This window comes from Panthera leo, chromosome D3 (assembly GCF_018350215.1).
Source record: "Panthera leo isolate Ple1 chromosome D3, P.leo_Ple1_pat1.1, whole genome shotgun sequence".
Classification (NCBI taxonomy): domain Eukaryota; kingdom Metazoa; phylum Chordata; class Mammalia; order Carnivora; family Felidae; genus Panthera; species Panthera leo.
In genome coordinates, this window is record NC_056690.1 from 35,512,395 (window position 1) to 35,527,726 (window position 15,332).

A 15,332-nucleotide genomic window follows, 5' to 3' on the forward strand; every position below is an offset into this window, starting at 1 on the left:
TTAAATAAAAATCGGAATGTGATAAACTTCACAAGGTTACTGTAAGGAGTGAATGAAAAGTTAAGTGGAGAGCCTATTATCAACTGTAAAACACTTGTAATTATGCCTGTATCAGTCAAATGGTACTTCATAATGAATTAGGATTTAAATGTGAGACTCTAGTTTTCCCCTATGCTCCAAGAATTCTCACTGTTTTCTGGTGCTTCCTCCCTAACTACTGAGTTCACAAAAGCTATAGGCAGAAGAAATTCTTGGATTAGAAATAATTAAAGAGCCCAGAGAGTTATCATCTCAATAAGTTATCATCTGAATAACTTTCAAATACCAAACTTAAAATTAATAGTATGGAGAGAGTCGGTTTCTTCTGGGGTTTGCCAAAAGGATGTAAAATGCAAGTTTTCATTCAAATGATAAATTAGAAAAAATATTTGTAACATATAGATTAATAATCTCTAATATACAAATATCCATAAAGAGAGATTAGAGAATCGTTAACTCTTTTATTGTAGGTTTTTTACTTTAATAATAAGCATATGTTAATTCTGTAATTTAAAAACACTAATGAAAGTGTTTTAAAAATTGTTTAAATGGGGTGCCTGTATGGCTCAGTTGGTTGAGCGTCCGACCTTGGCCCAGGTCATGATCTCACGGTTTGTGAGTTCGAGCCCCACGTCGGGCTCTGTGCTGACAGCTCAGAGCTTGGAGCCTGCTTCAGATTCTGTGTCTCCCTCTCTCTCTGCCCCTCCCCCACTCATGCTCTGTCTCTCTTTCTCTGTCAAAAATAAACATTAAAAAAAAATTGTTTAAAAAAATAAAAAATAAATTAAAAAAATAAAAATTGTTTAAATTCTTGATTGCCATTTCTCGAAGTTTTCAGTAAGAAGGAACAAAGAGAAAAATGGCCAAGGATGTGAAGTGTTAATTCACACAAGGGAAAATGCAAATGATGTATTAGCTAATGATCCAAATTCCTGTAGCTAAAATCAATATTCATACCATAATTAAAGACAAAGCCTTGAAATTGAAGTGGTATACTTAAATCAACTAACACAAATTTAAATTGTCAATCAACAATAGATAGGTATTGTTTTCTTCACTGGGTGTTTGCAAAAGCAGGGGAACATCAGTGTATGAAGGGGAAGGAGGAGCCACGAAGGAGGAAAAAGGACAAAAGAAAGGAAGAATGAGTAAGCCAATCTGCTGTCAAACATTCCTGTTTACTTTCAATGGTAAGAGGACAAACAGAAACTCAGTAAAAAGGTATTTTTTGTCCTGTTCAAATTCAGCTTAAAGAGAACACTCATCATTATTCTTGGGATTTTTTTTTTTTTTTTAATGTTTATTTATTTTTGAGACAGAGAGAGACAGAGCATGAACGGGGGAGGGGCAGAGAGAGAGGGAGACACAGAATTGGAAGCAGGCTCCAGGCTCTGAGCCATCAGCCCAGAGCCCGATGCGGGGCTCGAACTCACGGACCGTGAGATCATGACCTGAGCTGAAGTCGGACCCTTAACCGACTGAGCCACCCAGGCGCCCCATTCTTGGGATGTTTTAATGAAATGTGGAAGACAGGGTTAACTTCTGAAGGTTGAATAACCACCACAGGATGATCCGCCTCATTATAAATCTATGAATTAGGTTGATCATAAGAAAATTCTTCTCTAAGTAACAAACTTACATTTATACAGCACTTATAAATTTCAAGTTAGTTCTTGAGTCTAGTACTCAAGATATCTAAATATCTAAAGGTAGAGATACTCTAATGACCACTTTTTGAAGTATTTTCATAAGTAGATAGTATCTCCTCTCATCATTGATTAAAATAACATATTCAAGTATCTAACAGTGCCTCAAGTACAGAAGCTCAATGAAAGTTCTTTTCCTTCATCACCAAATAACTTTCAAATACTCAAACTCTGATAAAAAAGGACTTTAACTCAGAGGTTGCAAGACTTAGTATTTAGAACAATTTAGCATTTAGAACAAGAGAATGTAACAAGGCTTTCTTCCTAATTGTAATACTTTTGTTAAAATTAAGGTAGGAAACATTTTGTAAAATTTTAATTTTCTCATTTGTCTTTAACATCATTAACTATCACCACAAGTTAGTAAAGTGGTATAAAGAATGTTTTAGTATTTACTTCTACCCTGCTTAAGTTTCAGAAGAGGTATAACAAAACAGAAAGAAAGCTGTATACGATGTGCCTTTGGTGGAAAAGAAAATAAAAAGTACGGTAGGTGTGTTTCTCCTCCCTTCCTTTAGATGTACTAATGCTTCTCTTTAGTGAGTGAATTTCAAAAGTCTAGCATTTTGCCAGGGAATTTTAACCTGGATCCTATCCATGGTTCAACATCATCAGCTTACCTAATGTTTTGCTGATCTCAGAGTAGTTGTGAAATTCAAAGGATCTCACATAAAAAGTATTTCATGAACTACAAAGCATCGTAATTCTTACGTACTAGTGTATCCTGAGTCAAAATAGATACTTCTAGGGAGAGAGAACCACACATACGTGGTTTCTGTTCTCCATTAGAATTCAGGAGGCAGACAAAACTCCCATGTAGGAGAAGAACAATTTGAAATCTGAGAAGCTACAAGATTCTCTCACACACCTCTTTCAAGCAACAAAGTAGTTTAAAAATACGATATTCAGGGAGTCTGGCTGGCTCAGTTGGTACAGCATGCGACTCTTGATCTCAGGGTTCTAAGTTCCAGCCCCACACTGGGTTCAGATATTACTCAAAAATAAAAATAAAGCTTTAAAAATGGGGAAAATATGATATCACTAACATTTCTGGTATTTCCCCCAATTATGGCCCAAATACAAACCGAAAACCAGAAGAGTAGACTATTACATATTTGAAACAATTTTAGTGCAATAGCAAACATAAAGTCAACGGCCAAAGAGACAATTTTTTAAATGCCAAAGAAAAAGAAATTACTTCCACTCTCTAACTTGCAGCTCCATAATTTATCTCTTCTACTTATCTCAATTTGGAAGCATTTCTGTGTTTAACTTAATTTTCTAAGAACTTGAGAGTCTGAACTTCTTAGAATTTTGGAGGCTCTCACTAATCGGAAAACCTATTGGATGCTATTTTCTAACCTGCACAAATTTTCTATTGCTGGATCTATTCCTTTACAAAAGTCCTAAATGAGTTTGGTTGGTGATCTTTTTCCTATAGTAACTATGATTAAAATGTTTCTTTAGAAAAATGGCATCAATATCAAGGTGGAGTTTGTTAAAATCACCTCTTGTAACGTTAAAAACTGTAGTCCTTCTGTAGCTGGGGAGATTAATTTGCTTCTGACAACATAAAAAAAAAAACCCAACAGTTACCTCAGCATCTCACAAAAAGGCTTTCTGCCTACCTTCCAAGAATCTCATAAGGTATTTACTTTCTTTTTGTTTTTTTGACCAACACAGTAGAAGGTAGAATAGCTGGCTTCCAGGTATTTTCACAAAATCTGAAATTAAAGAAACTCTGCCTCAAAACTTTTCAAAATCAGTTAAACACTCTTAATTAGAGGCAGAGCACAAACAAATGATTAAGAATGGGAACAATACGGTCTGTCACTTTTTTCAGGTCTATGAATATATACACATCGCATAATAGTTCAAAGCCTTATTTTCCTGGCCATATGTTAGAATAATAGTAGTATCTGTTTAACAAGATTATTTTGAAAATTATCTTAAATATTTCAGTTAGAACTTTGAACATTCTAAGTGCTTAAGAAATATTTATCATAATCTTCAAACTCAAGATTACAGATAAAATATGTAATACTACAATAAACAATATTACCATATTGGTTTCCAGTATTATCAATTCAAAGCACTAGAAGCAAGATCTTTAAACATAACAGCAAAAGGCAACAAACAAAAACTCACACATTAACATTTCTACATATTTAGATCTACAAGATAACCTTAACACCAACCATTCAAAGCTGAGTTTACAAAGGAAATTATCTCCTGTTATTGCCATATGTGGAAACTAGCAACAGACAAATTAACATTGCAACTAAGACACTTTCACTATTACTTTTAAAAAGCCACTGTTAAAGAAACAGATTATGCATGCATGAGTGTAAATGAGAATATTTTCAAATGCTATATGGAGAAACTTCATATTCTCCAGAGGAAGTCAGGCTCTAACAACTGCAATATTTAAAATGTTCATAAGAGGCTTTACTAAGATTAGATCTAAGTGGGGATCAGAAAATGTATCTACAGGGAGTTATAATCTGTAAAACAGCAGGTGCTGGAAACAATAAAGCTAAGGCTAAGCAAAAACCTAGGGATCTAGACACCTTGTTACACAGATATTTTAAAATATCACCACTTTTTATATGTATAAAAGTTTACAATATACCATGTGCTTTTCATATGTAATCACATTTATTCCATCCCTGTAAATTATGTAGGAAAATGACTTTTTGTAGATTAAGAAGGTCCTGAAAGTTAATGCGATTTGTCAAAAACCACAGTTAGGAAGTAATAAATCAAGAATTTTTACTTTTAAATCAAAAATTTTAACTGAGGCTTTCTTGCTTATATTTCAATATTCTTTCCAGTACTCCAAAAAACTACTTCGTAAAGGAGCAAATTAGCATTTTCACAGAAAGGAATCTCTAGGCCCAAACCACAGACTTTTTGAACTAGGTTGTACTGACTTATGTAAGTTACTTCACTTTAGTAGGACTTTATTTTCTCATCCGTAAAATGAGAAAATCTGAAGTCCCTTCCAGTTCTAAGGACAAATCACCATGACTCTACCCTTTGCACAATACATCTTACAAATACATTTTGATGTTAATTTTAGAAACTCCAAGTAACAAAGTAGTGTGTGAACTGCTCTTAAACAAACTATTGCAATTATTAAACAAATTCTTCATGCCTTTCTGATAAATGTTGCTTCAGTATCAAGTTTATATACAGAAAACAGTCTAAACCTCTTATGGACTATGATGGAAGCAATCTCATAAATCATTCTCTTTTTAGACTGAAATAATGCTCTTAAAACAGGAGAATGAAAAAATTTAACTACCAGTCAATACCAACAAATTGAACATTTTTACTATTATTCTTCTTATTCCTTAGAATAAAAACCTCTTTTCCAACAAAGTGTTTTTCAAATAGCCCACTGACTACCATTTTCTACAATCTACCTCAAAAGAATATCACACTTTCCAAAAACTTCTATAGGATTATACACACACACACACACACACACACACACATATAAACACCTTGATAAAAACATCTTCCTTTTAAATTCATTCCACTGAGTAGGCACTTGTCTCCAAACAAAATTCAACTGTTTTCCCCTTCCCTTGATATTCAAGAACTAAAACCAGAAACTGAACATATTTTTTCACCTACCTAAGTTCTTTCCTCATCAGAATATTTTAGTTCTCTCTTCTATCTCAAATACTCCTCATGGAATACACACCCCAAGATTTTCACTTTCCCAGCTCTGCTTGCTCATTAAACCATACTAAACAACTATGGAAATCACAGAGACAAAAAACATTAAAGGCACCCTGTTTCTTTTTTTTTTAACTCCTTACCTTCCATGAATACCCCTTAATACTCAGATTTTAGTTCACTTTAACACCTTGCATGCCCCTAAAATAGAACACATCCCTGAATAGCTTGACTTTAGTCAAGGTGGCTGCAGACCTTCCTTTAAAAGACATTTAATTGGTACTTGTGTTAACTATAAAAGATCTTCAAGAAGTAAAACCTTTTCCTCTTGCCTATCATCTCCTGGAGAGACATGAATCTTTATTTTTTGCGTTTAGCTCAAATATAATGACTTGATCTTATACAGTCAACACTATCTCATTTTGTTTTTAAGCCACTTGGCACCAATAGAGCATATGTTCTGCCAGTTCTGAGCTAATCTCCAGGAAAGCCTTTGTACAATGATTGAAGAAACTGAAACAGATCAGTGCCCGAGATTTTGAACAGCCTACTTGAGCATATGTTTTTAATAAACAGTCAATTTATTTTAGAATAGCTATTTTACCAGTTCACCTTCCTTCATAATTTACGTAAACCAATTTTAAAATTAAAAAGGAGCACATGACTAAGAACACAGGTTCATTTCAACTTCGGGATTACAGATAATTCCAAGGCTTTACACATCACTGAATCTGCAACCCATTTCACCCGCGGGTGTCCGGTGGAAATTACAATGTCAAAGAGTACACAGCTTAAAATGTTTCCTACGGTTTCAACTGGTGCAATAGTGTTAACTTCCCATCCCAAACTGTTTCTTACTGTTATTATTAAAACAGCTGTCAGCTGGGCTTCGGTAACCTCTTTGTACAACCGTTTATTCAACGCTTTGGGATCCCTGAGGATGCGTCACACCATATTACCCCTCAAAATGAGATCTAAGAATCTGACGTGCTCCAAGGGTCTACGAACACCATTCGAATGGGCACTTGCAGAACGATGAAGAGAACCGATTGCCCAATGCGGCAAGGACAGAGTACACTGGCATTTAAGACAGAACTGCAGCGTGCCGCTCTCCGTTCCCTTGAGACTATCAAAGCGGCAATTTCCCTTCTCCCTTTCATCTTCCTCTCCCCTTGACCCCGGTACCTCCGATGCTCTCTCCAGGAGGGGCAGCAGCGATCTCCCGCGGCCGCGCCCGCACCCTGGCTCACGGCGGGCCGGCGGGCGCGCGCGACGGGCCGGGCGCGCCCCCACCCCCGCCCAGCCCCGCCCCGCCGGGTCCGGCCGCAGCACGCCGGCGGCGCCCTCTCGGGCCGCGCACACTCGCACACTCGCACGCACACGCTCCTCCCGGCCCCGCCATGTTCCGGGAGGCGGCGGCAGCCCAGCCCCGGGAGCGGCGGCGGGGGGGGGGGGCGGGGGGGTGGGGGGGGGTGGGTGCCCCGCCGAATCCCCCCGCACCACCGCCCTGCTGGCGGCTCCCGGCCGCGCCGCAGCTACTCAGGACTCCTGGAGAGGCGGCGGCGGGCGGAGCGGACCCGCGCCGGGGCCACTAACGGCCTGTCACTGTCAGGCCGGCGGCGCCTTGGGCTGGGCCTGGCCTGGCCTGGCGGCACGAGACAGGGTGGGCAGGGCGCGTCCCCTACCTTGCTCTGATGAGGGGAGACGGGAGCAGCGCAGAACTGAGGGGTCTCCTCCCAGGCGCCGGGTACGGGGCTCGAAACCGCGCCCCTCCTTCCTCCTCGCCTGTCGCCACGCCCCCCTCACCCTCACGGACCCAAGGCACTAACGGCGCAGGAGGGTTTACCCCCTGAACGAGTGCCTCGGTGTTGCCGTCGCTGTCGTTGTCTTCGTCGCCGCTGCAACCGCCACGAACGCCGCGGAGGCCGGGCTTGAAAACATCTCCGGTCTCCGTCCGTCTCTCACCACAGCCTCCTCGCTCCCAGGACAGCGCCGCCCGGCGATTGGCTGCGACGTAGGCACGTGACTCCACGGGCACGGGACGGGCGGCGTGACCGCCCCGCCCCCGGCGCCCGCCCGCCCCTTCCGCCAGCCCCTCCCCGCTACCCCGCCGCTCTTTCAGTTCTACGGAGAAGCTTCCCGAGCCGCGGGGCGGGGGCAGTCGGAAGGTACCAAGTGGGAGGCGGCGGGGGTGTAGGCCGGAACTCCTCTACGTGCTCGTACTTCCTTCCACCTCACCCAGGTGTTACCGTCTTCCTCCGCCGTCACTGGCCCGAAAAGAGAGGGGAAAATTTGGGGGTGAGCTAGAAAGCAGAATAGGCTCCGCTGACGCTGCCAGGACGACGGGTTCTGCGGTCGCTTTTTGTGGCGACCATGGCAGTGGATGTGACTGGAAACTTCTGGAAATGGCGGCGGCGGCGAAGAGGCTGGACATGGAGTATTCACATACTCTGTTATTTTTGCAGATCGGGTGGGAGAGTTTGTGAGGTCGAACCCGGGAAGATAGGTCTAAAGGCAGAGGCTGGGAGTCAGCCCCCTAAACTCCTAGCTGCGAACGGCCAGCCCCAACGTGTTCGGAGACGCGGGGCGCGGCTGGGCGCCCACGTCCACGCCGCAGTGCGCTTGCGCGCCGGCTGGGCAGCACCTGCGTCTGAGCCCGCGGGATGGGGACGCTAGCCGGAGTTCGGCCGGGCAGCGACAGGCCCGCCCTCACCTGCGCCAGCTGGAGCCCCAGTGCCAGTTTTGAAAGCACCTTAATGTGCACCTGCAGCGGGGATATGGCGAACCCCAGGATATACTACTCTCTCCCATTCACACTTTCGAGTAACCATTTTAGAGAAACAAGTACCTTTCTCCATAGCCGAGATAGTATTTGAGAGGGAACTACGTGAGGAAAATTTACGGTCTTGGCTTACCAGCAGCGGGAACTTACTTCGGATGCTTTTTATTTACATCGAGGTTAGTCTGCGACGGTTCGTACATGCCTCTATTTAACCACCAAGGGGGTTACATAATCAGAGGGAAACCATTTTATTGACTAAACTTCTGGACGCTTTTTATTTACATCGAGGCTAATCTGCGACAGTTTAGGAATGCCTTTAACCACTAAAGGGGGTTTACGCATTGGACGGAAACCACCTTCCTCATTGTTAATATTGGCCTTGCCATAGTAAGCTGTCATTTACAACTACAGCACGTATTTGTGACTTAATGGAGTTACAGGTTTATGTCACTAATCACAGTTTTGACACTTCAGACTTGACACATTAAATCTCAACAAATTATATAAAGCATAAACTTGCACTTTTCCCTTCCTAGGTTCCTGATTTCTCCCACCTATAAAACATTAGGTTCAATATGAATAGTAAAAGAGCACTTTATGGCTATAGGTGGAATACTGTTACCTTTCATATGCGTTATTTACGGCATGAAATAGAGATCCACTAAAAATTTCACCAACTCTGCCATCTCTTCAAGTCATTGAGTTTTCATTTTACTGTCAAAGAAAGTCCATTAGTATTGATGGTAATGGCAATTGCTATTTCTATAGCAGTTTCTATAGTGCCTCACTTCAGAATTGAAACGTAGCTAACTAATCTTAAATTTGCTCAAGCAAATTAACCATAATTTGTGGCAACTACACGTACAACCTCATTAAAATCACTGAATATATGCAAGATTCATAAGGCATTGGCTACACTCGATAGGACACTACCTGTAGAAGAGCTCATTGTAGAATTCAGCTGCAAAAACATTTCTTAATGAAACCCCTATTTATACGTGGTAAATGACATATTAGCTATAACTTATTTTCCTTTTCAATGTGAAACTAGAAATATAAATCAAGACATAATCATTATAGATATTACGGATAATGGTCTCAAAAAAAGTCTGAAGAAAACCGTATCTACAAGCTAGTAGGTTAGTAAGCTGCTAATTAAGACTTTTAATTGTATATCCCTGTCTTTTCTTGGCTCAAGTCCTGGAATCCATCTTCAGCAAATGGGTAAAATACCTATTTTCAGAATAGGACCAAACAGTCAAGGACTGCAAGCATTAAACCTCAGTCTTAGCCAAAGTTAAGCAGGCACTTAAAGTGTGCATACAATTGACTTTTTTCTTTTTAAGTTTATTTGACAGAGAGAGAGAGACACACCACGCGTGGGGAAGGGGCAGAGGGACTGTCAACACGGAGCCTGCTGGGGGCCCAACTCACCAAACCAAATCGTGAGATCATGAACCAAGAGTCAGATGCTTAACCCACTGAGCCACCCAGGCTCTCCACAGTTGACTCTCCAACAACATGGGTTTGAACTGCATGGGTCTACTCATATAGAACTTTTTTTGAGAAGTTCCGTATTAAAATGTATTTTATTTTTAACCTTTTCTGTAACTTTATTATAATACAGTATATATAATACATATAACATAGAAAATATGTGTTAATCAACTATGTTACCACTCAACAGTAGGCTATTAAGTTTTGGGGAGTCAAAAGTTACATGAGGATTTTCAATTTGGAGAGAGGTGGGTTGGTGCTCCAACTTCCTTCCACTCCCTCGCACTTCAAGAGTCAACTGTATTTGGTATCTGTATCAGAAGCCATTCTGCAAAATTTACCTTCCCACCAACTTTAGAATCAACTATCTTTATGTTTTGCTACATTACATCCAGATATATCAGATCATTCAAAAACTCCTGCCATATTTCAGGAAGATGAATGTAATAAATTAAAAGTATAATCTCAGATCATAGCTTATCATATGACTTAGTCTATATGTAATACCTTTGCAGTGAAAACTCTTACATAACTGTTATTATGTGCTGTAGGATTTTCTGGAGCAGTGACCCCATCCAGTTACAGCAAGTAATTCTGAGCAATCAGTAGCTTTCACTACCAACTTTCAGTAGTTGCTACAAAAAAACTGGTATTAGATCCTTTGTCACTAGGGAGAATGATACATTGATTTTATTATTAAACAATAGTAAGATTTCCTCCTCAAATACCCTTTCTTAAAGAAAGCAGAGCTAGGAACTAAGAAGAGGAAATGAGGGAGCAAGTGATAGTAAACACACAAATGATGCCTAACTCTCCCTACAGGTTTGAGAAATAGGCCAGGATATAGCAGTCATCTCTGAAAACTGGCAAGGAAATTTTAATCAGTGTGTTCATATACATTTTGAAACCATGTTGGATTACTGTAATAAAATTTTACCTGGCAGGTGTTTACAAAAGCTAATCAGGAAACTATCATTTAAACGGGTATTCTTATATTAAAATTGATACAATTTTTAAGAGAAATAGGCAAAAAGATTAAGCAAGACTCAAAATCCTAATATATACTGATACAATACAATGTAACTGATGATGTAAGAACTACAGAATATGTTTTGATAATGGTATATTATGTCTGTAATTATGACTGAAAGTTAATTTTCTAGTTCTAAAATATTACATAAAAATTGATAATCAGTGCATATCCTTAATATGCCTTTGTTTTTTCACCCAGTATCTGAAGCTTCCCTACTCCTAACTTTTTTCCAAGTAAAAACAAAACAAAACAAAAAATGTCAACATAGAAGGCATTTTTACAAAAGTCAGTAGAAAATCAAGAGGATAGAAGAGAGGTATTTTCATTGTGTTACCTTTCTATGCCACTTGTGTAACTACTGTTATTGTTTACCCTCTCAGGTAAAAATAAAAACAAATTTTTAAAGATCTTCTTGAAAATAATATTTTTAAGCATCATAATTACTATTAGTGACTGATTAATCTGTCATAAGAGCAGCCAAACAATGACTTTGAGCAATTCTGAAACAAGCTATAAACATTTTTTTTCAACTCGCAACTAATGTACAATAGCTAGTTTCTTGAACTGGATATAATAATACACAAAAGGTTTTATCCTTTGTTCTACGTTGAAATATGCATTCAACCAGAGTCTATTTTGTTTATTGACTGCTCTTTCCAACTCAGACTGTATGTGCAGTATACAATAATATCAAAGTATTTTCTACCTTCCTTTTATAAAAATGATAAACAGTACTTCTAGAGACAACTACTTTATCCTCCTTACACCTACAGTCTGCTTGAGGTGTCACTTACCAGTTGGAAATACAGTAAAAACTGTATGCTGTAAATATAAAAATGTTTTCTGTAGAACAATCATGTTAAAACTTGGCTATAGCTAAAGATGGAAAAGCAAAATATATGTGAAACTCACAATAACCTAATATTATTGATAAAAGTGACCAGGCATTTGAAAATGGAAATACTGGAATGACTGTTAACTAGATTATGAGATACTGTCTTCAGAGTTAGCCATAGATAGCAAAAGACTTTAAAATGGTACTAAGTATTAACATGACACTCATAGCAGCAAGTTGCTAGGTATACACCATGAAATGAACAAATAATATAAAAAGTTTATGTAGATAGAAGATTCATGTTTTATTCCTCCTGGAACATATTTACAGTTGAATATTAAAGTCCTGCTTGCACACCAAAGCCAGGTCCTTTGGGTGGTTCAGTCAAAGAGGTAAGACCTCCAGCGGGCTCACAAGAGAAGCGTCCACTCCTGAAAAGAAAAGTAACATTAAGTTGACTATTAATAACTACCATTTATAAATCTTTACTTAAGAAAATAACTGTTACCTTACAAAGCCCAGTTAGGTAACTATTTTTCACCCAAGAATTAGCATGGATTATTTAATTCAAACATTTCAACTGCTGCAAGATTTTCTAAACTTAAGTATGAAAATTGACGTATCCAAAACTCACCATAAATATGAAAGATATAAAAGTAACACGTTACTAGTAGTTCCCATTTATTGAAGAGCGTACATATATTATTAGCTCATTTAATCTTTACAACAATGCCATGAGTCAAATGATACTGGCCTTATTTTACAGATATAGAAACCAAGGCTTAGAGGAGATCAGCATCTGCCCAAGGATCAGAGCTAAGAACTGCAACATAACAAACCCAGAGGACATTTTATTCTTTTTATATTTGAATTTTATTTAAACTGAATTTTATTTTAAATTGAGATCTACCATAGTGAACAGAAGGGAAAACAAATTTATACATATGTTTGGAAGTCAACAGAGGAATTGGAAGGAAATGGGAATCTGAAGATTTAGGAGGGTATCCTTTAGGGGCAGTGAAAACAAAGTATATTTCTATTCATGTTTTTAAAAGCTCTATCAGTAGTAGTAACTTTTCAAAAACAGGTTCCAGACTAGGGTGGCTACCACAGCCACAAAGAAAACAAGAACAGGTCCTTAATGCAGCACAGAGGTAGAAGAACCTGTCTTTTTTTCACCCCCACACATACTTTCCCAAGTAATCACTCAACTCTGCCCCTGTCTGACCTCCATTGCTAGAGCCCAGCTCAGCACCTCCTCCTATTTCACCCTTCCTATTCCCTAGCTTTGTTAATTTACCTTGTTCCTGCCATAATTTTAGCTAAAGAACTGTTCAATTTATATCTTTTTACTCCTTGCTTTGCCCTTTAAATTCTGTCATCAATCTTACAAGGGTCTTTTTACAGCCACAGGAAATTATTTTTTGTTCAGGGGATAGGACAATGGTACCACGTTAATAATGTTATGATCTTTTAAGATATTACATTACACAATGCAAGTAACTAAGTAGTATATTGTAATGAAGAGTGCCTACAAAGTCAGAAATTAGGTATTATTTGCATTACAAGTTCACTGTGAAAATGAGATAAAAAAGCAGTCACTATTGGGTCGTGTGAGTGGCTCAGTCAGTTAAGTGTTCAATTCTTGATTTAGGCTCAGGTCATAATCTCACAGTTCATGAGATCGGGCCCCATGTTGGTCTCTCTGCTGACAGTGCACAGAACCAGCTTGGGATTCTCTCTCTCCCTCTCCCTCTGCCCTTCCCCTACTCGTGCCTCTCTCTCAAAATAAATAAATAAACATAAAAACAAAACGTCACTGTGAACTGACAGAACCTAAAACTAATGTAGGGTAAGTGGCAAAATGAGATCAAACTTTAATAAAAAACAGTATTTGGCTTTGTAAATTTTTTACGTTAACTAGTAACACAGGTATACCTGCTGCTCTTTAACTGCCAATGAAATAATTATTCTGGAAAACTTTCTTCCCTTTGCTAAGTCCCCTCTACGGTTTAAGCTCATCTACCTTCTTTACCAACACAAAGGACCAATTAGGAAAATTATAAAAACTGAGGTTTTTGAGAACAATAAATGAGAGAATTAATCATGCACACTGTCTGAACTCTTCAAGAAATTATGGATTTTTATATAAGAAAGTAATGTCAAGAGTAATCTGGTCCATTTTCCTAGTTGTTCCATAAATTACAGTCCTATGACATACTTAAGGGGGAGAAAAGGTTTCAATGGTCTGTTATACCTGCCAACTTTCTCCTTCCCTCACCCTTCACAAAATGCACAAAAAAAAACGCTATAAAGGCTGTTACAGCCTCTGGTAAAGCCCACAAATTGTCTTTAATCTACTAATCTCATCTCTCCCCTCATTTTATCTGTAAATATGCCTCAGAACACCAGACAGGCAGCAATCTAGCCCTTCCATTCACGATTTACACTAGGGCTTTCACTTCATAAAAAACATTTGCTTTATGCATTATACTTAAAATGCCATCTATTAATTACTTTGTTCTCATTACAACTTAAAAGGTAAATCTGGTTTTTCAGCCATCCCAACACGATTTGTAATTCATCATTTTAAACTCATTTATCTTCTAGAAAACCTGACCTTTCTGTACATTGTTTATGGCTTAAAAGTACTTTTTAGGGGCTCCTGGATGGCTCAGCTGCTTTAGTGTCCGACTTCACCTCAAGTTGTGGGTTTGAGCCCCACATCAGGCTCTGCTGTCAGCCTGGGACCTGCTTTGGATCCTCTGTCTCCCTTTCTCTCTGCCCCTCCCCAGCTTGTGCTCTCTCTCTCAAAAATAAACATTTTTTTTTAAAAAGGTACTTTTTAAAGAAAAGGTACTTAATGAAAGTTTAATGCTTATCTTTTTAATAATGCTGAGATATTTCCACCAATGCCCACTACTTTTGGTATAAAACAACAAAAATGGGGGCGCCTGGGTGGCTCAGTTAAGCGTCCAACTTCAGCTCAGGTCATGATCTCACAGTCCGTGAGTTCAGGCCCCATGTCAGGCTCTGTGCTGACAGCTCAGAACCTGGAGCCTGCTTCGGATTCTGTGTCTCCCTCTCTCTCTGCCCCTCCCCACTCATGCTCTGTCTCTTTCTGTCTCAAAAATAAATAAAAACATTAAAAAAATTTTTTTAAACAACAAAAATGACTTTACAGTCTAGTTATCCATCAGCAATGACCTATGCTTTTTTATATATGCATTGTAGCCTACCTATGTATTTTTACATCTCATAATATCTGCATCCCATAGAATTCTGCAAATTTTAAGATATCTTTAGAAAACTATAAAGAATTCAAATTGGACTTAAAATTAGTTTTATTAAAAATTCTTTTTAATGTTTATTTATTTTTGAGAGAGAGAGACAGACAGACAGACAGAGCTCAAGAGGGGAAGGGCCAGAGAAAGAGGGAGACACGGAATCTGAAGTAGGTTCCAGGCTCCAAGCTGTCAGCACAGAGCCCGATCGATGCGGGGTTCGAACTCACGAACTGCGAGATCATAACCTGAACTGAAGTCGGATGCTTAACCGACTGAGCCACCCAGGCGCCCTGGATTTAAAATTAATTTTAGCTAACCCATACCAAAAAACAACTTCTATCTCTTAATTAGTAATTTTTTTTCTATTTTTAAAAATTTTTTATTTATTTTTGATAGAGAGAGAAACAGAGTGCAAGTGGAGGAGGGGCAGAGAGAGAGGGGGAGACACAGGATCTGGAGCAGGTTC

At 39.0% G+C, this 15,332-nt stretch overlaps 2 protein-coding genes across 2 annotated transcripts in view; both read right to left on the minus strand.

Moving 5' to 3' along the window:
* The window catches only part of ANKRD12 (ankyrin repeat domain 12), a 127,223-nt gene extending 119,793 nt beyond the window's left edge, over positions 1–7,430 (minus strand). The window contains 1 exon segment of the mRNA XM_042910151.1: positions 7,118–7,430. The gene's annotated coding sequence lies outside the window, so the exon portion shown is untranslated.
* A 4,128-nt stretch (positions 7,431–11,558) lies between these two features.
* Positions 11,559–15,332, minus strand: part of NDUFV2 (NADH:ubiquinone oxidoreductase core subunit V2) — a 31,242-nt gene continuing 27,468 nt past the window's right edge. The window contains exon 8 of the mRNA XM_042911692.1: positions 11,559–12,010. Coding sequence (XP_042767626.1) covers positions 11,917–12,010 — 94 coding nt within the window. The 3' untranslated portion in view covers positions 11,559–11,916. The remainder of the gene's footprint in view (positions 12,011–15,332) is intronic.